Here is a 22,778-nt window from a genome sequence, read left to right as displayed (position 1 = left end):
AGACAGCATCCAATCAAATTTATTTACCTTGTCAGTGATGTATGTACAACTGTTTAAAAAAAAAGAAAAGAAAGCAGAATATTTCTGAGACATTGAAAATAAAACCTAAACAGCAAATCTTAACAGATGAGTGAAACAAATACTGAAGATCATCTCGAGACGTACAATATTGACATCAAACCCATGCAAATATTGTATCCAAACAGATTTGTTTTTGTCATGCTTCTTTTTTTACATGACCATCTAATCGTTATGCCAACTGAAGAAACAGTTTTGAGCTGAAATAAGATCTGAATTATAAGATTAGGCCGATGCATAGCGTCAATGAAGGCCGATTGTAGAGCTGCGTAACAACAGATGACCAGTGTGGATTCCTGCTTCCACCAAATGATCAGTTCACATCAGTTGCCATTTATAACATATCCACATGCATCACTCTGCTTAATGTACAAATCATTGACATCAAATATTTAAAATGGTTCCACACGGGTAACTTCACTATTGGTTTAAAGTTGGGCGTTTAGACACATTCAATACCAGAGATCAAAGGCAGTGGAGAGTGGGTCTTTGTGTAGCAGAGGGCCTTTGAAGGCTGTGCATAAAAAAAATGCACGATGCGTGCATAAAAATGCATAATAAGTGCCCATCAGTTCAGTTCTCCTCTCTCTCTAGACTTGCAATGTTTACATTTAGAAGTAACATTGAAACAATGTGCACACTTCATACTCTCAGCCACTCACTCACTCACTCTCTCAATACACACACACACAGATTCTCCCACACTTCTTCATTGTTTTGCTTTCTTCAGGATGGTGCCTACAGCGGAGATAACGGTTGTCTTGGTGCCGCTGGCGGTGGTCGTCACAGAGACGACCCCTGGCAGGGACGACGACGCGGTGGTGAGGACACCGGGTTGTTGTGAGGCGAGGGTCACGGGGACAGCAGAGTCCCACTTGCTTTTCCTCTTCTGGGCCTCTGCTGAAGACGCACAGGCATGAGTGGACGGACATAAGGCAAAGGTGTACAAATATTACTTTTTAAAGCGTTGACCGATTTGACATTTTGCAAAACGTCAATGACTTCTTAACTGCCCAATGTCTAGACAATGTTGACAACAATTATTCAGGCAACTAAGGTTTTAATGACTTCCAGGACAATATGTACACTAATGGGGAAATGGTCTAGGACCAGGTCATACATGGGCAACTGGCGGCCCGGGGGCCACATGCGGTGTGCAAGTTAATATCAGAATAATGATAAATTACTGCTTTCAGCTAATTAATAGTATTAAAATGTTATTGTCTTTTTTATGTCCAATGTATTTGGTTCAGAAAGTTAACATAACTATAACTAAATGCATTCAAAATGAAATAATACTTTTCAGGATTCCAATTCAGAAATAGCAAAACATTATTCAGGATTTCAATTCCAAATATAGCAAAAATTGCTGACCTACAAGCTCAAAACGTGTCGCGTATATCTGCTTTTTTTTTTTTTACTACAACAGAGTGACCAGTCCAGACCTCTGGAGTGAGTGTGGAAATATAGTGGCCCTCTCCATCGTCAAAGTTGCCCACCCCTGGTCTAGGTTTATGTACAATATTTGTCGTGAACAGACATTGATCCTGTAAGCTGTGAATATATTTATTTACCTGTGGCTGTGGTGCTGGCGGTGCTGGTGGTGGAGGCTGCTGGGACAGAGGGGTTGGTGGTGCCCTTCTTGGTACCGGTCACAAACTCAATCTGTGGTGAGAGAAACACACCGCGAAACATTGTAAAACACAGACTGAAATGTTTTCTTTCGTCACTCATCGTTTTACGATAAATAATGATTATATTAGGTGAGGAGATCTTTCTAGGCTACATGTTCATTCAAGTTGAAATTCTGAAGCATTTTGCAGGCTCGTGCAATGTGAGTAAGACGATGATGGAAGCATGTGTCCCCACTGTTTTGTTGCCATGTTCCCAGAGACCCACCCTGCACCTTTGCCTGGCAACCGACATTGGCCCCTTAAGAGCGATTTATATATTAGTTTCATGGCAGTGTCGTGCTACAAAACTATCCGACCTACAAGCTCACAACACGGTGCACCATGATGCATTGTGAGCTTGTACATCTGCTATTTCTGGTTGTGCAACTATTAACCAACTATCTAAATCACACATTATTCCTGTCAGGGCAGATAATTCTGAAGAATCATTCAGAACCTTGTCAGTATAATGTGTACACGTGTCCAGCACAAGTACACATGCATGGCTCACAAATAAAACACAACAAGGCTGGGCTTGAACAGCAGTGATGAAGGGACATCTTGGCAACGTTACTTTCAGTATGTAGTTATGTATGTGTGTGTGTGTGTGTGTGTGTGTGTGTGTGTGTGTGTGTGTGTGTGTGTGTGCTATATACACAACGCAGAAAGCAAAAGGCAGCTGGTGGAGACATGCCCGCACACAGACAGAGAGGGAACAGTAGAGGAATCAACCATGTGATTTCTTTGTGCGGAATTAGGAGAAGGAGTCCACACCTTGGTCCTCTCTTTCTTGGCTTTCTCGAGTTTGTCCATCTCCACTTTCTGTGCCTTGGCTGAAGGGCAGAGAGAGAGAGAGAGAGAGAGAGAGAGAGAGAGAGAGAGAGAGAGAGAGAGAGAGAGAGATGATGTTCAGGTACAGTTAAGCACATAACCTTGCTGAACACTCACACTGCACTCAGCTTACCTAGAGCTTCATAGTAAGAGTCTTCTGACCATCCGTGAGGATCAAACATATCTTTTGGGTAGTTGGTCCCCAACTCGTCTATACCGCAGAACTGAATGAGTTTCTCGTAAATACTGAAAAGGCAGGTAAAAGAGAAAGTGACATCAGCAACAACAACTAAAAAAAACATACTTCGCTTACAAACATCTGCTGTACATTTTGGTGTACGAGCAGAGAAAATGGATGTGCTTTAACGTGACCATCAAAAATCTAAAAAAATGCTGCATGTGACAGGTTGTGTGTTTGTGGCTCTGTTCTTCGGCTTAGTGACAAACCTTGGGTTTCGGAACTCTTTCTTCTTCTGGATGTGGTTATTTGTGTCAAAATCTCCTTGTTGCTTCCTCTCATAGAGCTTACAGATCTTCTCCTGTTACAAAAGAGACAAATGGTCGATCAAAATATTGTATCTAAACAAATACAGAGACACGGACCGGCGCTGTAAGCTGCCATCATCAATCGTCTCAATTTCAACATAACTCGAACCGATACCGTGGCAGCTGAATTTGGCAGACCCCAACGTTTGTGTCTTCACGCTTCACATAATATAGTAATGCCTGATATTTACTCTATTGCAAGCCATATATTTCGCACCTACAGTATAATAGCAGATCTACAAGCTCACGATGCGCTGTGCAAATAATCACAGTATTATGCAGAGCCCATATAGATCTGTAGGGAGACATGATGTGAATGGAGTCATTGTGTGTCCTGTGTGTTTCGTACCCCTGGGAAGTATTTGACAACGAGGCTCAAGAGAGCCACAAGGTGCTGCTGGCCAGAGCTGCTAATGTTAACAGAAGGCCACAATGATAAATTACTAGGATTTACACAGAACAAGTTGGGAGGATTGGAATGCTATGGCACCTCTTTCTGAAAACGGAAGTTGGGAACACCATGCATGGATATAGAATGGAGGAATACTAGACCACCAACACCCACACAGTTGTTGTTGTTGTTTTTGGCAGAACATTTCTATTTTTAGTTCAGTCAGTGTCTTTGGAATGACATTTAATTTAGTCACCTGGAATGTTTTAGTGTTAGTCTAGTTTTAGTCGACTAAATGTCATGCGATTTTAGTCGACTAAATCTACAGTTGATTTAGTCGACTAAAATGTGTTTTAGTGGTCCTTGATGCCGTCGTAATGGCAGATTTTGCTCACAATGCGTCGCGCTGTGACGCGTCGTGAGCTTGTAGATCGGCTATTTTCAGCATGCAACCAAGTGTAAAATGACTTATACTGGATCTCTTGTCCACTATAGTCCCTTCCTAACATTTTAGTCTAGTTTTTATTTGCTGACGAAATTGTCAATATATTTAGTCTTATTTTAGGCAATATCTTAGTTTCCGGCAGTGAAAAAAGGTAGTCGAAGAACATTTTTCGTCTTAGTTTTAGTCGAGGAAAACAACACTGCACCCACATTCACAATGTCTTGCAAAACACAGCACGGTGAGCGTGTAGAAAAGATAAACCATTTCCGATACAGAGATTTGGTATAGAAAAGTAGGGCCCGTGGGGGGACAGGGAGTCAGGGACACTGAGGGTTTAAAGGTATATTCAGTGATTTCACTTAATTCAAATCTTTTTTTGGTTTTTTTGTGATAATCCTCCCTACTATAGAGTATAGAGCTAGGTGGCCCTGTCTTCATCCAATCAGGATAGAGAGGGGCCTTCCGGCCAATCATGACCGGGGGGTTTTCCGAATCATCCAAATCACTGAATGCTCCTTTCAGGAGAATGCTAACTGATTTGTTAAACGTTTTCATTGTTTCCTCCTGAAAAGAGGAAACAATTATGACCCCCCCCCATTTGCTCATTCATTATTAAAAGCCCTTATCTCCTCTTCCTCCTAATGGCTGCGTAGTGAGCATGTCCAGAGGGTAGGGAAAAGGGAAATGCATGCATGCAGGCTATTCAGGTGAATCATTAGTCGTCATTCATCTCGTAATCAGGGGAGTGCTAGCCCAGAGGGGGTACTTGTAAACTGCTGAGTTCTTCACTCGGCAACTAATTCCGCCATCTGCCACTCCCCTCTTGAGTCCTGACCTGTCGAGACACCTCAGAGACGGGGATTCTGTTTCTGAAAGGAGCCCGATGTTGCACAGTTGCAAAACAAGTCTAGTAACATACATAGATGTGATGCGCCTGCGTTAACGAAAGAAGACAGTTCAGAGCAAGCTTGGTTCTAATTTAAATGGGGCGTGTGTCATGCACTGCAGACTCCAGCAATGATTTCTAGTCCCCGAGGGCATCTTGATTCTTTACACAAACGTTTGCCAAGAAGAGTTATTGCTGGGGTACAAAAGAATAAAATAAATGAAATAAAAATATCAGCAGGGACAAAATGTTCCTGGATTCAAAGACAGAGTGTAGGCTGACTGCCTGTGTCTGACACTGCAGAACGACGACATGTTCCCAGAACCAGCAGCAAGTCATTTTGTCAAGAAGTACATTTTACTACCTGGGAACTACATGTCACCTAAATACTAATATGAGACACGCGGCGACATTCACAGTCACAAGAACTGTGGCCGGCGGCGGGGGCGACTCGGGGGCAGAGTGGCTGGGTGGTAACCGCAAGGTTGCCTGTTCGAACCCGGGGCTAGCCCCAGAGTTAGTGCCGAAGTGTCCTTGAGCAAAGACACTGAACCCCTAACAGCTACTGATGTGCTGGTTGCATGGTTTCCGCCGCCATCGGTGTATGAATGTGTGTGTGAATGGGTGAATGTAATGCACAATCTATGTAAAGCGCCTTGGAGAAAGGCGCTTTATAAATGCACCATTTACCAACTGTCTTACTTTGCAGCAATGTTGCAGAGCTGTAGTAATGAAAAACATAGCCCCGCCCCCCCCCCCGGGCCGATCATAGTCATCCAAAACCCTGAAGGCATTTGCACACAACAGAATCATTCCGGTCTAATTACATGCCTGGCCGATAGATTGATATAGCCTTAGCAGCAGCGATACAAAGATGTGTCAAATATTTGCTTGGGATAGATATTTGCACAGAATTCAGTGTTTCCACTAGAATGACTGCCACTGTGTAAGTGTAATGCTTAATTGGGTCGTCCACTCACAGTCTTTGTATTGAGTTTGTGCTTGAAATGTACTGTAATTCTGCAAACTGTTAATAAATATTTCAATCAATCAATCAAAAAACTGGAGGTCTGCCACCACAGGCCAATGAGAACCCCCCCAACCCACCAAGAACAGCAAAATCCCCAAAATGAAAAAGACCAAAGACCATTCAAAAAGCAACAACAACTTGTGATTGAGAGCTTATTTTAAATCAAATGCAGATTCTTCACTAACTCTCTCTCTCTCTGTGTGATCACAGTTTGTTTTTCATCATGGATATATAGAGTGAACAAGAAATGCTGACACACAGATATGAAACGCAGACTGCGGTGCTGTGCCATCTGAAGCATGCCCAACATGCCAATCTATGTTAGCCTGGCTGATGAGCCAGAACGAATCAGCCGTTGGCAAAAAACAAATAGCCTAGTCTGGGCTTATTAGCCAGGCTAAATCCATGTGCCATGTGCGATTGTGCGTTTAGAGGGTATTCTAAGGGACTCTACTGCATACTGACGTATTGCAATTTAGGATAACATTTTTAAAACGGCTATATTTCACTGAATTAATTTCATTAAAGTGAATAATCAACCCATTCTGAACGGGAACCCATTTCGGTGTTAGCATCACGTTATGCTTTAGCTATTGAAAAATAGCAGATCTACAAGCTCGTAGCGCGCCACTCTGCTATTTTTGAAAAATCGAAGAACGACTGACATTTTTAGAATCTGATCTCAGGTCAGAATGGGTTAATCAGACCAGTGTGTGTCCAGTGGAAACCTCGTATGAATCTGATCTCAGGTCAGAATGGGTTAAGAAGGAAAACAATCGTGGTAGTTGGAAGGCCGATAACATTTTGACATGCGTGTCTGTGTGTGTGTGTGTGTGTGTGTGTGTGTGTGTGTGTGTGTGTGTGTGTGTGTGTGTGTGTGTGTGCGTTTGTATACCTGAAGATGGCTAGCGCAGCGTCCGGGGGGCTCCGGCGGGATCCTGATCTGATCAGGTGACATGTTCCTGACCTTCTCTGAGAAAAGAGCTGGGGAAAAGGAGAGAAACGCGTAAGATTCTGGATTTTCACCGTGGTATTTCACAGGTATTATGCTGACTTTTATTAGATCAAAATCAGCAGGTGTCTGAAAAGCCCATTTACGGCAGAGCGCACCATTCTCAGAACAACATTTATGATATACAAAACAGTATACAAACAAATATCTTAATCAAAAGTAATAAGCCTACGAATCCAACAGGCTTCCAATAAGTAATTATTGGTAAATGGTGCATTTATATAGCGCCTTTTATCCAAGGCGCTTTACATAGATCACCCATTCACACACCGATGGCGACGGAAACCATGCAAGGCACCAACCAGCACATCAGGAGCAATTAGGGGTTCAGTGTCTTGATCAAGGACACTTCGACACTAGCTCTGGGGGAGCCCCGGGTTCGAACTGGCAACCTTGCGGTTACCACCCAGCCACTCTACCCCTGAGCCACCGCCACTCCATCCCTTTAAATTACAGCCTTCATAAGAAACAATGTGGTTCTTTGGGAAGGCTCTAACAAACCTTATCTTACATCAATGCAAAACATGTCACATCAAGTTCAATTAAACTCTCAGTCCGTCATGATCACTGCACATCAAACATATGATAATTTTTCTCCTCAAATACATTCTTCAATGACAAAAGAGGAAGATGGAACATGGAGATTATCATAAAGAAACAAGATTCAGAGTTCAGTGCGTCCTAAATGGATGCACATACTTTTGGTAAATTCCTCTGTCTGTTTGTTGTTCTTCATCATGTACCTTTTGGGTTTGATACTCGTTAAACAGGGCGTGTGCCAGGAGTGACGGCTGTTGGGGCTTGCATGGAGATGGGAGGTTCCCGGGCCGTCTTCCCTTGTTTTCTCTCTCAAACACACACACACACACACACTCCCTTTCCTTGTTCTGCTTTCTGACTGCAAGCCAGGCATTCTTCAAACGATTCTACACTGTAATATCTATAACTCCGGGCGTCACAGACTGCAAGGGTCCATTTTGGTTCCCACTATCAACCATTTATTTAGCTGGGGGACTGCTTGGAACACAGTCATGGGGGGGGGGGGGGGCTCCAGCATTCTAAATCACTCCATATCCGAATCAGCCAGAGAGCCTTCAGAGTGCCTCACAGAGCTGCCAAAGGCTACATGCCGTTGTCCATTATGTGCACGGACATGTATTGTGTACCTGCACATGAGAGAGCCGTCTCCGCTGACATCATGGGCAGAATTTCGACAAGAAAAAACATGACTGTCTGGGGGGGGGGGGGGGGGTGGAAAGATACATTTTTCGGGGGAAAGTGCCGTCTTCAGGCTAACCATTGTCGAACGTGTTCTTAACTTATCTTGCAGACCTCAATACTGAGAGTTCAATGTGGCCAATGTTTAGCACTCGGCCTGTATATATTTTACAATACCAGTAACTAAACTAAACCACTTGAACTTTAGCATCCCTATACTTGAGGGAACATTAGCAGAAAATAGCAGAGCTGTCACACACTGTGAGAGCACGTACTAGATTGTACTATTTCTGGCAAAGTATAGACAGTATTTTAGTAGACAGTAGGTCAACCACACTATAATTGTATGTAGAGCAGTGGTTCTCAAAAGTGGGTTACGTCTGGGTTACATGAGGAGGCTCGAAATGGGACACCTACAGGTCTGTAACTCTGACAGTGTATAAATGGACCTTTATAAGTTCATTTGGTTCGATTTCGTTATGGGGGGGGGCCTTGAAATTAAAAGGTTTGAAAACCACTAATGTTGAGAGAGAGAGACGCACGCAGCCACGCATGCTACCTTCACCTCCTTCACTGAACTCCCTTATCTCCAGACAGACAGGTCTACTGAACTGTCTGGAGATGTGTTCCTCCCCCCCCCCAACCAGATTGACAGAGTTACAAGACACCTCCCCATGGCAGGGTTACCGGTATTAAGGTGGGGCAGGAGCGTTTGCCCAGGTTGGTTAGCTACTAGACACCCCCCCAAGCAACAAGGAGACACGCGTACATGCAGGCGATGTGCACACACACACACACACACACACACACACACACACATACACACACAGTCACTCACACACACACACACACACACACACACACACACACACACACACACACAGACACACACAGAGTGTCCTCAGGCAGTGAATAAACACCTGACTAGGCAAGTCTGATGACTCATATGCGGCTTGCAGGAGCTTTAGTGTTTCGTTAAACTCAGTCACACACCTTTATACATGACGACTACCATAAGGGACTTTTGATTTACGGAAGCATAATAATCCCAATGAGACTTAATTATGTGCTCTGTTGTCGAAGTAAGCGCTAAGAAAACAATTTTTTGCTTAATGCTTTGTTATGTATATATATATATACAAACATTACGGGTGGGAGAGCAATATCAGCACAAATGCAGGTCAATTCAGGGCGTGTGATGAATCTACAAACTTTACCTGACACTTTCTTTTCTAGTTAAAGAAAAGTCTAATCATCACATTCAGGACACACACACACACACACACACACACACACACGGAGCAAGGGATCAAAATAAGACAGAAGCTGATACCACAGCTTCAAAATTGCCATCTCCCCCTCAAAACCAGCCAGAAGTCATAATCTGTGCCCCCGGGGGTTTTCAGTCAACCAAGCTACAGACAGACAGACAGACAATGTCAGTCCCTTTAGAGTGGAGACAAAGAGATGTCTTCAGCCTGCTGGCATGAGCCACACTGTGACATTTAACGCATTTTGGGCGGGAACCCCTTTTTGGCGTTTTAAACATTATGTTATAATTTAGCTATTGAAAAATAGCAGATCTACAAGCTCATAGCGCACCAGCGAGTGGCGCACTACGAGCTTGTAGGTCCTGCTATTTTTGAAAAATCGTGAAAATGTGGCACAAATCTTTGAATATATCTTTCAGAGCGAACGTTTTTTAACTCAAATCTTTTGCTTCTGGAACAACATATTTTCAGATGGGGTCGGCGGCCAAATACATATATTTCTGACCTGAAACTGCTTGAGAACCACTGACATAGAAACATGAGGTTTTTCAGATAACCATCAGCATTTAGAAAGCCATTTGTAGAAAGGGTCCAAATGGGTTAACGGACGGACAGACGGAGGAGCCAGGCCTCGCTGAAAGAATGTCAAGTGTCCAATCACAGGCCATTAGTGAATCATACTGGATGGATATGGAACGGGTGTTCTTGACCAACCCTCCCCCAATCTTTATATGGCTTTTCTTCCGCTTAGGAAAAATTTAAATAGAAATAAATAAAAATAAGTAGATGACGTATAATAGGGCTTAAGTGTTTGAGTAACTGAAGTAGTAACTGAAATTATGTGAACCAACAAAACTAGCTAAAATAAAATATATACTTGTCTTTTAGTCAAGCATGGGAATGCATTTGTGCATGTTTATTGAGACTGAGATGTCTACATGACTTCAAAGTGTTGCGTTTGAATTACGCAATACCCATCATGAAAATCTTGCCCCTGAGATACAGTATTATGCCACACATATAAAAAAAAAAAAAAAAAATACAACTATTACTATTGAGTATTGAAACAAGTAAACCCACTCTGGAAAGTAACCAATACTAAATTGAATTGAACTAAAATGACAATAAATAAATAAATAAATAAATACAAATCCAATTTAATGAGAAATAACTCTGAAGGAGACATGAAGTGAGGCACCTCAGCTCAGCCCTCAGGTCCAATGTGTTATTAGAACACAAAAAGGGACAGCAGTGGAAACAGAATGTTCCCCGATCAAAGGCCTGGTTCCTCAAGGGTTGTGTGTGTGTGTGTGTGTGTGTGTGTGTGTGTGTGTGTGTGTGTGTGTGTGTGTGTGTGTGTCCCTGAGCAAGACTGACACTGAAGCCCTATTTCTGCTCCTAATGGGCAGGTTGGAGCCTTGGCATGGTTTTCTCTGCCATTGGTCGCCTGGTCAGTGAATGTAAATGAACATTGGAGAAAAAAAAGGGGGGAAAGGCTCTATAGGCAGCGAAAATAGAATGCAAAGAATCAAGCAGAGACTTGCGAACTTCATTCCAATCCAGTTTTGGAATGACAATCGGGCCAATTCATTTAGTGTCATGTCACACACATACCGTTTATGTGCATTCACTGTGGAATGGAATTGTGAGACACATCCCCCCTCAGTACCCCAGTTCTCTCGCCTCTCCAAATACCATTCATGTTTGGGTTTGGTTTTTTTTACAACTTGGGGAATGTCTTCACTTTGTTGTAGGGTTTAACTTTAAACACCCACGGAGAAAAGTGTACCCTCAATGCATATAAAATGCCACTCCCTATCTCACTACTCATATCCTGTCCGATATGACTCTTACCTTGTTGTTTTCCGATAGCGTGCGCGTATGTGTGGTGTGTGTGTGTGTGTGTGTGTGTGTGTGTGTGTGTGTGTGTGTGTGTGTGTGCGCTAGTGCTCACACACACACACACACACACACACACACACACACACACACACACACACAGGGTTGATCATGACTCAAAGCCAATACGAGGTTTTATCTTCACAACCTGACCGTGAATCGGTCAGTGGACAAACAAAGAGGCTATTATAACTCCATATTGTATTGTGTTCGAGTTACTGATTAATGGGGCACCAACACCCAATTGTGCCACGGGCTTTTTGACTTCACGAGGCATTCAAGACTAATCTGAATCTATCTTGAATTCTAGTGTACTTTATTATGCAGGTGGTGTGTGTGTGTGTGTGTGTGTGTGTGTGTGTGTGTGTGTGTGTGTGTGTGTGTGTACATCGGGAACAGAGATGTCTGATTCGGCATGTGCTGGTGGCATTGCTTACGTGCGTGTTATGACTGAGTGAGACAGTACAGTACTGTACACTCACCAACTAGCTCGTTCGGATCTCTCCTTTCTGCTTCGGTGACCTCCTGTAAAAGAAAAAGAAAGGGAGAGAGACAGAGAGAGACAAAGAGAGAGGGGAGGGGGGGTACATGAGTACATGAGTCTCCCGCAACCATCTCTGCTAAATGTTGGACTGGAGACTCCAGCACAAGGACAGTCCTGGAAAAGAAGGTGTATTTATTTTTTTCTTTCTTCAAAGACAGACATGTCATGTCGCTTGTTAGAGAGCAATTACGGAACTAACTTTCTTAAATGGGTTGCTGAAAGCACACACAGCATGTGGCATTGTTGCGAATTAAGAGAGCAAAGCCGAGCCGTGTGAGAAGAGAGACGTGCAGCTGAAAACAACAACTCTTTGATAGCAATGTGCCTAGTCGCAACCATGAAACACAAAAGTGCAAATGCAGCAGAATAACACAGAGTGGATGTTGATAGGGACTCGGGAGAGTTATTTATTTGTTAGCAGAACACGAATGGGAAAGAAAATGGGATGGTAAATAAGAAGTCCTCGCCTGGGCTGTCTTAAGTGAAAGGCCACTCAAATATACCCCCCCTACCCCCCCCCCCTACCCCACCCTCCCTCCCCCCGCTTCGCCAGCGCTGTGAACACAACACACACTCATCAGGAGAGGAACAGTGGTCCTATTCACTGGCATGGCATCAGACACACATACAGTCACCTAGCAACTGCATGGGCACATCAAAGAATGTGTCTTCAAGCTGGGCGATCCATGTCAGAAGGATGGGAAGAGGGTGGGAGGCACAAGGAACATGCAAATCTGGAAGCAGGAACATAGAACCAGAGATCCCAACAATAAAACTATAATGGCAGCCACTGCCTGAAGCAGAACTGATGAATAGATCACCAAATTAACCACTATTATCTCCTATTACTTGACCATAAGTTGACAAGAGAAAAGAGCCGCTTTACAAGCTCACAAAGATTTGGATAGCTTAGAACAACATAACACTGTACACACAGTAGAGCCCCAGCTGATGCAATGGGATATTCGTGCAAAGCAAGTGCAACCAAAAACCAAATGCATGACGAATGCTTGGTGGCATTCAGATTCAAGCCAATGTCCACAATAAAGCTATTAAACCAATTATTCAATAAAACAATGTAGTTGCGTGATTCAATACATTCTAATCCTCCATTACATTAACCACTAAAGACCTGACTGGTATAAAAAAAGAAATGTTGGGAGAGCCAACAATAAATCATATTTTGTGGCAAAATTAAGTCTTTCAAAATTGTTTGCCGAACACACACCGGACAAGTGGGGCAAAAAAATAAAGCAGCTTAGATTTTGCATTTGTACGAGGTAAGAGTGATTTTGAGGCACAAACGTTCGCCCTGGACAAGCATTTCCGGTAGATCCGTTTGGACTCTCGTAGAGAGATTCGTCAGACGAGAGTCTACGAGAGTCTAAATGTTTGGGCTACATTGAACCAATGGATTGGGTCCAAGTATCAGAGTGTAATGGTTATGGGTGCAATGGTAAATCAAACTCAATTCTATTCAAATAATCCATTTTGAAAAGTCACACAAATAAGAGATCTAAAAGTTTGTAGGTCGACACATTTTGCACCTTGTCTGACGAAAAACGCCTTCTAAATAATGAAGTTTTCAGAAGATTTCCCCGCAAATGTTATGTTGCTATATACTGTAGTAGTGTACAAAGCAACAACAACCTCTTCAACTTGCACTGGACACACTGAACTCGTTCAGTTTTATTTCAGGATACAAACTTAAGTGATTTCAACAACCTGTTCAAGGCCAATTTTGAGCCATGCCTACTTACAGTACGTATGCGACAGGAGTGGACTTTGAGCGATGGATTTTATTTGGAATTAAAAAAAAAAAAACCTAGACTGCGTAAGCATTTCTTTTTCACAAAAATCAAAACCATTATAGCCTTACCAAATTTCTGATTCTACAATCGAGCTGCTAATCTCAGTATGCTACAACTCTAATGTCTAATATAATATAACAGTTAAAGTCGTCTCTACAAATTTGGAATACGTTTAAACGACACTTTAACCTACAGACCTTCTCCACCCTGGCCAAACTAATAGAAAACCATGTGTTTCCTCCCTCCTTTCCTTTCCTCCCTCCAGATGGGGCATTTGCTTTATGGGCCAATCTGGGAATCAAACAATTCAAAGATTTATATATTAACAACGTTTTCGGCTCATTCCAAGAACTTTCAAATTTGTTTGATCTCCCCAGACATTTCTTTCGCTACCTACAAATCCGGAGTTTTGTGCGTAACGGGTTTCCCCGATTTCCTAACGAACCCGAAAAAAGCCCCTTAGATAACTTTCTGGTTCAGGCACCGGTGAGAAAAGGTAAAATGTCATATTTTTATAATTTAATTCAGTCTCTATACTCTGTATCTGCGAATAGTGTAAAGGAGCTCTGGGTGGAGGACTTGAAGATGGAAATCTCTGATGATCTTTGGCAAGATATGATATCGTGTTCACACTTGGCAAGATAAAAGATATCGTGTTCACACTTCAAAGGCGTGCGCTAGACATAGACTACTCCAGTGTAAAGTTGTCCATTGGACCCACTGGACGAAAGCTAAGCTATCAAGGATATATATACGGCAACATTGATCCCACCTGTGAAAAATGCCACCAGCCACCGGTAACACACGCACACATGTTTTGGTCATGTTCATCTCTGAGCACATTTTGGACTGAAATCTTTGAGACACTTACAGTATTAACTGGAACACTGTCTTATAGTGCCCAACGCCATTTCAGCGCCGTTTGGCTATTCTCAACTGCCACCGTCTAGATCTCGAGCGGACCTTATAGCCTTTGTAACACTATTGGCAAGAAGCCTTGAGATGGAAATCACCCACCCCGCACTCCCATACACAATGGACGAGAGATATTTTTAAGAATTTGCAGCTTGAAAGGATTATATATACATAATGAGGGGCTCTGTCATGAACTTCCACGTAGTATGGGACCCTTTCTTAGTTTCTTTGCCTATGCAGAGGGAATGACTTTCCCAGTCATCCCTGAATGACTCCCCTTCCTCTTTTTTCTATTTTTATTATCTTTTTGTACTACGGACCCAAGTGCTAAACTATATAAACTATATAATTTGGACTTCAAGTGGTGAAGAAGCTATGGTGTGACCAAAATGGTCCCCTCTCCCACCGTGTTATGTTACGTTATGTTATGTTGAAGAAAAACCCAATAAAAATAAATTGTAAAAAACAAAGAAGACTAATCAATTTACTTGATTTTAAGTTGACTATAATAAATATATACATTAAACAATGTACAATGTAATGTGCTTCTCGAATATATTAAGAAGAATCGATAGTTGGAGCCTCAGTAATCATTATTAAATCACATGATAAAGCACATCACATGCAGCATAGATTGGTTCAACCTGTGCAGAAAACGACACATTACCTACAGTTAACTTGAATTTGGTTCGGCGTACTGACACATACAGTAATATACTTTAGTTAGGATTAGGGCTTTAAGCAACTAGTCGACCATGTTGGTACTAGTTGACTATTAGTTGATAAGATTTTTTTTCTCTCCCCGTTTTTGTAGGCCTCAAGATCAGCTAGATTTACAGTTATAGTCACCAATGTACACAGTTTTTAAATGTACAGCTATTTTTTTTATCTTGTTTTTTACATAATAGGTAGGCCTAGTTAAACAACTAGTAGACTAGTCGACTAGTTAACTAGGAAACTAGTCAACTAGTAAAAATCACTAGAAGTGAAAGCCCTAGCTAGGATATGACGAGTTCTGCCAATACATAGCTACCAGTAAAAAAAAGAAGAAGCCCGCAAGTGACAACATTCCTCCTTCTAACTGTCCACTAATTAATGCTTTCTGGAACAAACTGGGTCTGTCAACACTAGGCAAAAACAAACGTTGTGTCCCGACTCCCTACACTGCTGCAGATATAACATAAATGCCTGCCAAGTTATTAGGGCTGCGTAACTAAAAGAACAAGCCAGTCTCATCACGATGCAGATGTTTGGTTGCGTTGATGTAATGTGACTGAATAATATGTCATCTCAGTCACATGACCTATTACTGACAACAAGTCAGTACAGTATAAAAATCTCATAATAATAGAACAATTTGGAAATGGGAATCCTGTTACACTTCAGGCCAATATAAAGTTCCATTGGCAATAGCTAATAGTGCTGCAGCTATCAATATGGCTTATTGTTGAACAAATAAACCTCTTCTACATCTAGAATGAGCGTGGTGCAAAACACGCATTATATCTCACTCAAAAATCGATGACTCTGCAAACAATATTTTCCATCCGTGATAGAGCACACATCCTCACTACTGTATTGTTTCTTTGTTTTTAGAAGTGACCCACCCTCACCTTAGTGACCCATGCCAATCAGTACAGCAGGAAGCTGGCATGATCTCCATGTAACAGCCTTCCAACTCAAACACTCAAACACTAATGGTGGGGTTATTATTGTATTCACAATTCCCAACTGTGTGTTTTGACTTTTGAGCCAAGATAGGTATGTTGAGTAAAACACACAATTTACTCAGATTTATGAAAGTCTTGCCCTCGCCTCACCACGGCCAGAATAACCACCTTAAAGAAAATACCAACAGCAAAAGCAGCAACTGACCAGCCAGGCATTACCTGCAAGCTACCAAACCGGCCTGCAAACTGCCAGTTTGCAGATTCAAAAGACCACAGCACCCTCTAGTGAGCCAACATGCTTTCCTCGCTCTTCTGCAATTTGGTTAGTCAAAGTGACAAATTAATCCTACACAAACAGCGGTGGCAAATTCCTTTTTCCCACCCCGAGTCAAAACCGTCCCACAGCAGTGGGGGGTTTCAAATACCTTAACATCATCTGCGGGTCTCCCCTCGTCAGATTCTTCCATGTCCTATAAAAACAAAAATGCAGAGAGATAATTCAGAGATTAACACTGTAGGTAGTACTAAAACGAGATGAGATCAGGAGGGGGGGACCACACAGCATTACAGGCCCAACATCCAGAAGCCTAATACTGTATTTCCCGCACCACATCTCACACGACAAGCAGCTCTCAACATGAAGGATGTATACAGTCATCCCGGGGGGACAATAGAAACAGCGCCTGACCTGACCTGCAGTAGACAAACGCATCGTTACATTTATGCACAATGGAAGTATATCGTTTTAACAAATGTAAGGCGGCACTGACAAGCTCCACGCTACGTCACACGAGCGCACTTGCACACAAAAATCAATCAGAGAGACCCACACGCCACGGAGGCAAGAAAATCTCACCGTCATCAAAATGCTTGCATGAAAAACTGTGCGTACTGTACTGTGCACACACAGTATACACAGACAGAAATATGCAGCGCCGGCCCATTCTTTTCATCATCATAACCTATGAATCTGCACGTTTTTCTGCACAAGCTTGATTTCCACTGGTTTGCCATGATATGAATGGACACGTACTGTAGTAGATGATAACCCTAAACATCAAAGCACGTTGTCCTTTTTTTCCAAACTTGACTACGGTGGCGGTGGTCTCAAAAACATACGGGAAACTTTGACAGAAAAAGACTCGCTCACCGTATAGAAAATAGAAGTAAAAACAATTTTGTGCAATTAAAAAGCTTTTTAATTGCACTTTGAGCACAGAGCACTTTATGAGCATGATAAAATAAAGGAAAAAATATTTTCTAAGTCTCAGTCTAAGGAGTTTTTAACCCTAAACATCAGTAATATATCTCTATTATATTTGTGCTTATACTATGAGATATGTTCAAAGTATAAGAAACCGTTTTGCATTTGCATTGCATAAATTGCATGGATTTATTTATCAAACATCAAAATAAAGACCAAAAGTAAGTCAACTAGGGGTTTAACAATTGAATTAATTCAACTAATCAATTATAAAAAAAGAAATCAATAATCGATTTAAATAAAACTAAACTAGAATTCAGGACAGTTGCAGGACCAAAAAACGTAACTTTTGAGCCCTGATGGCAAAGACAATACGAGCATGTAGATTGGCTATTTTCGGCTAAGAGATCTGGGGCCCTATCTCGTGCTAAACTAATTTAAATAGTCCAAAGAGCCCATCTACAAGCTTGCCACGATGTACGATGCTTGTCGATGTAAATCTGGTATTTTCACCATTATACAATGTTTTTCAAAATGAAAAAGGTTTAGGCATAGGGGGTACTGCGAGGCACAAGATGGGGCCCCTGGTGTAGAGATAAAAGAGGAGGGGACCAAGTATGTGGGAACTTTTTACTGGTTAAAAACGGTTGTGCTCTTCAACAACACTCATAGACATAGTAAAAAAACATAGAACTCCACGGAATCCATATCAACGGTTATTAAAAGCTGTCAAAGGCAGTGAACAGGCTTCCTTTATGGATACGTTCTTATACTCTGTTCCCAGTTCCACATAGATGAAAGTGATGCCTATTGCCTACACAGTACTGATGTGAGTGTTTAAAGCACGTAATAGGCATTTGTGGACAATAGAATATGTATTTGGGATGAAGAGAAATCCTCCACTGAACTCATACTATCACAGCCACTGCTAAGTGCTAACTTGACTCCCTGTTCTGATCAGGAGCCTCGGCCTCAGACACATGGCTCACTCTCTCTCAACCGGCCACTCCCTACACAACACTGAGCTACCTCACTTGTGCATATAACACAAGGAAATGCCAATAAAGGGTACGCGCGTGACATCATCGTACCTGGAAGTCATGCGGGAACGCCCACTGAGTGGCAAAAAACTACTTTCTGGCCTTGACGGCTCATTCATCCAAACAGAAAAGTCCTGTCTGATTGCATTAAACAATGTTAAACTCACCAACATTGCTGTACGAACAGCTTGAATTATCCTCTTTCTATCCGCAACGTTTTTGTTTCATCGAAATCCACCATAGAAACGTTATGAGCTACTTTATGTCAAGAAATGAAAGTGTCAAGAGTTTGGAAGTGCTTGTTTTCAATAACACAACATATTGCTGCCCCCTGCATTATGTGACATTTAGAAATAGGTGCTACGCAGGACGGTTGAGTGATTTCCAACGAGCGCTTCCAAACGCCAACACTCCATGCTGCTCAGGCTTCGTACACGCATATCAGACGAACATGCTCTGTGCTGTCCGTGTTTGATGGCCGCCTCAATGCTTTTCCAATGGAAGTCACGTGGTTTGACCAAACAGTTATGTGTGATGGCGGAGGGGAATCAAACACAAGACAGTGTCTTCCATTGGAAAAGCATTGGGGCGGCCATGAAACACAGGCAGAGCACAGCACAGTTGTTCTTTATGTGTGTACGAAGCCTCAGTATTTTAAACAGACTTATAGCTTGTTACGTAGACAGCATTAGAATTGCATTTCATGTAGTCATAGCACTTTATAGTACACATGTATAATATAGTATAGTATGTATAGTTTACATAGATACTCCACTGTTACGTTCTTAGTTTATACATGATTCATGATAACTACTTTTTATATATGTGATGTATGCCATGTTTTTGTTATTGCTTAATGTAAATCGCTCTGGATTAAGAGCGTCTGCTAAATGCCTAAATTGTAAATTGATCACCATGTCTGTTTAGAGGTGAAGTCATTAAGAGAATGTGAAACTTATTTAGGCAGTTGTTGATTATATATTCTATACATGAATATCTTAGTTAACAGTTGTGTCGTTGCCTAGGGAAATCTGATGCTTTCATTCCAAGTCCACCTGCATAGAAATGTTAAAAGAATTATACAAGGTCGAGAGTGGGAAGATAGACTGAAATAAAATGGTGAGCGACACTAGCTCCTTTTCCGACATAACAAACGCCAACATGGAACATTGCCAGAACATTCCCAGTGGATGCCAGTGGGAAAGGATTCTGTATAAGTTGGCATAATCACAATTTCATATTGACATTAGTGCTGCACAATTCATCGAAGAAAGATCGAGATCTAGATTCAGACACTTATGCAATCTCATTTCTAAATTCGAGCAAGATTCGTGCAGCACTAGTTGGCTGTCCAATTCATTTTAAGGCTCATACATAGTCTGGATTTAGGTGGTTAGGTGACCACCGAACTACAACATGACGTCACGAGCCGCGGTGAAGAGCAAACCACCGCCACCGCTCCAGGCCTTCTCTGTTTTTACTCACCACCGCTCAACGTTATTTCAGCTCCAGTGGTCAGCTCACCACCGGAGCGGTGGTCACCTCACCACCGGAAATCCAGACTATGAATAGGCCTTAAGTCAAGCATTTTGATGTTGTCTGTTTAAAGCCACAGTAGTTGGTTCCAGGTGCCACATTTCGAATGTAGTAATGTAATGTTCAGCAACTACAGACAATGAATATTTTCATGGAAAAAACAAGAATCGAGTGAGAATCTTGATCTCAATTCTTGTGGAGGTCGAAAAATCGACATTCACATTTGAGAAAGAATCGTGCAGCACTTATTGACAATAATGTCAAAAGAATTGCAGTAACTTTTTGTCCTGGCTTTGCACCCAACACATCTGTAGTGAAAGCTCAACAGACAATGCCAGATGTGTAAGTTTAACAATTGTTATCTTCTTCTCATGACTCATGAGTGACAAAAACAAGCGCACCGAGAAATGAAAAGTCAAACACTAACCGAGTTGCGGGAACTGTCTCTGCTGTCGTCATCTCCAGATCGCCGATCCTCAGGATCGGCCAGCAGGGTCCCGTCTTCATCGCCGTAACTTGACGAGACTAGGCCCCCTCCACGGTCCTCTTCTTGGGAACAGAATGAGCAGGTGAATGAGTTAGACGTTATTATCGCAGTGAATGGAGGAGAACCTTAACGCCAACTCCTGGACAAACACAATGTGTGATTTGATTCTGACAAGCAAATGCAGACCGTTAAACAATGAGAGTGAGACAAAGCAATGCTCAGCTATAAGTTACAACCAATGACAGGTGATGTTCAGATTGCCTTGTGTATCCGCTTTTCCAGTGACTCACTCTAGCTGCCTTGTTCTTTTTAATAGGAAATCGCTGAATTGAATCCCGACGACCTTTGCAGCGTGTCCCATCTCTCTCCCCCAATTCCTGTCTATAATATACTATACACTACTAGTAAAATGCAGGAAAAAGCCAACGATTATAGAAACCAGTATTTTAGTCAGTATTGGCAGCTTTTTCTTATACTCTAATCTAGAGCCATGACAAGGCTGGTGGACTGCACTGGACTAATCTCCCGACAATAATGATTTTGGAGCGTTTTTTTTATTTATTTAAGAAAGGCTAAAGTAAACGGGAGTTTTTCTACAGGCACAAACATATTTTATCAAAAGCATTTGCATTGGAATATTATTAGAGATAGTCACAGGAAGAACTTGCGATGCTCTTGTCGTTTTAAATGGCCAGATGTGCACCAATGTCGTCAAGTCCGATTATTATTAGTGACTTTGTGCTTGTTTGTTCTGCAAAGTTGTTTGCAAATATTGGGAGTTGCATGTCTTTTTTGCCTTATTTCTAATGCAGTTGCTTATTTGGGCTTGCTTCAGTTGAACCACTTTAACCCATCAGCTATTCAGCTATTTCAATTTGGAAATAGCTGAATGGATCTACAAGCCGATGCGATCTACAAGCTCGCAGCGCGTCGCTTGTAGATCTGGTAAATCTGATAAATACACATGCACAACTCGTGAACCCAACCCAAGTACTACTAAACTTGTCTACCGTAAATACTTATTTAATGTCAACGAAGTCTACACTCGATCACAACACCAGAGGGAGTTCAACAAAGGACGTGCAACCCAGATTCGGCTCAAACAAGGGATTAAATTAATTTAGCTCCTATGCCACTAAAATGTGTAACGCCCTACCAACAGCCATTATGTGAATCCATTGACTCCTTCAATCAAAACCGCTCTCAAAGAGCTGCAATTTAAAACTGGCCCCTGTAATAAAAATCTGAGTTCCCCCCACCCACATATTTTCCCCATACTGTACCTGTTTTTCCCTATTTTACTTTCTTGATGATTTCCAGTTTAATTGTTAGGATGAATTGAAAATGGTGAACCCAGGTCCTGATGAAAACAAGTCTTGTGCTTTTCATGGATTCGTCCACAAAGTAGCAGTTTTTGTATTGACTTGTGCTTTCGTTTGAAATGTACCCATTCTACATACTGTGAAATAAATAAATAAAAATGCAATCAATCAAACCTTGTTTTTGATTGATTGAAATATTTATTAACAGTTTGTAGAATTACAGTACATTTCAAGCACAAACTCAATAATGTGGACTCAAAATGTGGACCCTGTTGTAAACAAGTGTAAGGCTTAATTGGGTCGTCCACCCACAGTTAACAGTCTTTGTATTGAGTTTGTGCTTGAAATGTACTGTAATTCTGCAAACTGTTAATAAAGATTTCAATCAATCAATCAAACAGAGACTGTTAACTGTGAGTGGACGACCCAATTAAGCATTACACTTGTTTACAACAGGGTCCACATTGTTCAATTCATCAAAACATATAGAGACATACAAATAGACACTTCTATGTAGTTAAAGAACAGAACAGGAATTCATCATATATAAGCAAAAAGGGGAAAGATACATATTCTATTCTCTTAACTGAACTGTTTAATAATAACCATTTTGAAATGTAATAAAATGTCCTTTTGTAATGCGTTTGTTTCTTATGTCTTGATTGTCTTCTTGTTTTGTGTAAAGAACAATGAAATAATAAACGAACATGACTTGTTGTGACTTGTGAGTGGTAGCAACTAGCTAGCACTGCAGTAGCTAACACGATTTGGGCGATAAGGGAACGTTCATTTCCCCCCTGACTTCAGTTTACTTGAATTAGATGATTGCAATTCATATTATGTACCTGGATCGTCTGTTTCGGGTTCTGAATCGGGCTCAGAATCATCCCCATAAGCCGCTAAAGATGAGAGAAGTGCACTCCTTTTAGCACTCGCCATTTCTGTCTCTAGATCCTTACACGCGTCGCA

At 41.8% G+C, this 22,778-nt stretch overlaps 1 protein-coding gene across 7 annotated transcripts; it reads right to left on the bottom strand.

Moving 5' to 3' along the window:
* sap30bp (SAP30 binding protein) lies at positions 1 to 22,778 on the bottom strand. Of its 7 annotated transcripts, none has more exons than XM_080789419.1 (10): positions 22,655 to 22,778; positions 20,428 to 20,549; positions 16,646 to 16,690; positions 11,763 to 11,805; positions 6,776 to 6,864; positions 3,030 to 3,121; positions 2,716 to 2,828; positions 2,484 to 2,584; positions 1,653 to 1,743; positions 1 to 978 (listed from the first exon to the last, which is right to left on the bottom strand). In XM_080789419.1, exons 1-10 carry the CDS (start codon positions 22,746 to 22,748, stop codon positions 788 to 790), a joined length of 981 nt encoding a protein of 326 aa, XP_080645545.1. In that variant the 5' UTR covers positions 22,749 to 22,778; the 3' UTR covers positions 1 to 787. The 7 variants fall into 7 exon arrangements, with proteins under 7 accessions (XP_080645545.1, XP_080645547.1, XP_080645548.1 ...); XM_080789421.1 differs by having other exon boundaries at positions 1 to 975; XM_080789422.1 differs by having other exon boundaries at positions 2,526 to 2,584.

The sequence above is a fragment of the Protomyctophum bolini genome (assembly GCF_963924005.1).
Source record: "Protomyctophum bolini genome assembly, chromosome: 18".
Taxonomy (NCBI): domain Eukaryota; kingdom Metazoa; phylum Chordata; class Actinopteri; order Myctophiformes; family Myctophidae; genus Protomyctophum; species Protomyctophum bolini.
The sequence above is the reverse complement of the archived record's forward strand: the minus strand, read 5'-3'. Positions and strand labels throughout refer to the sequence as shown.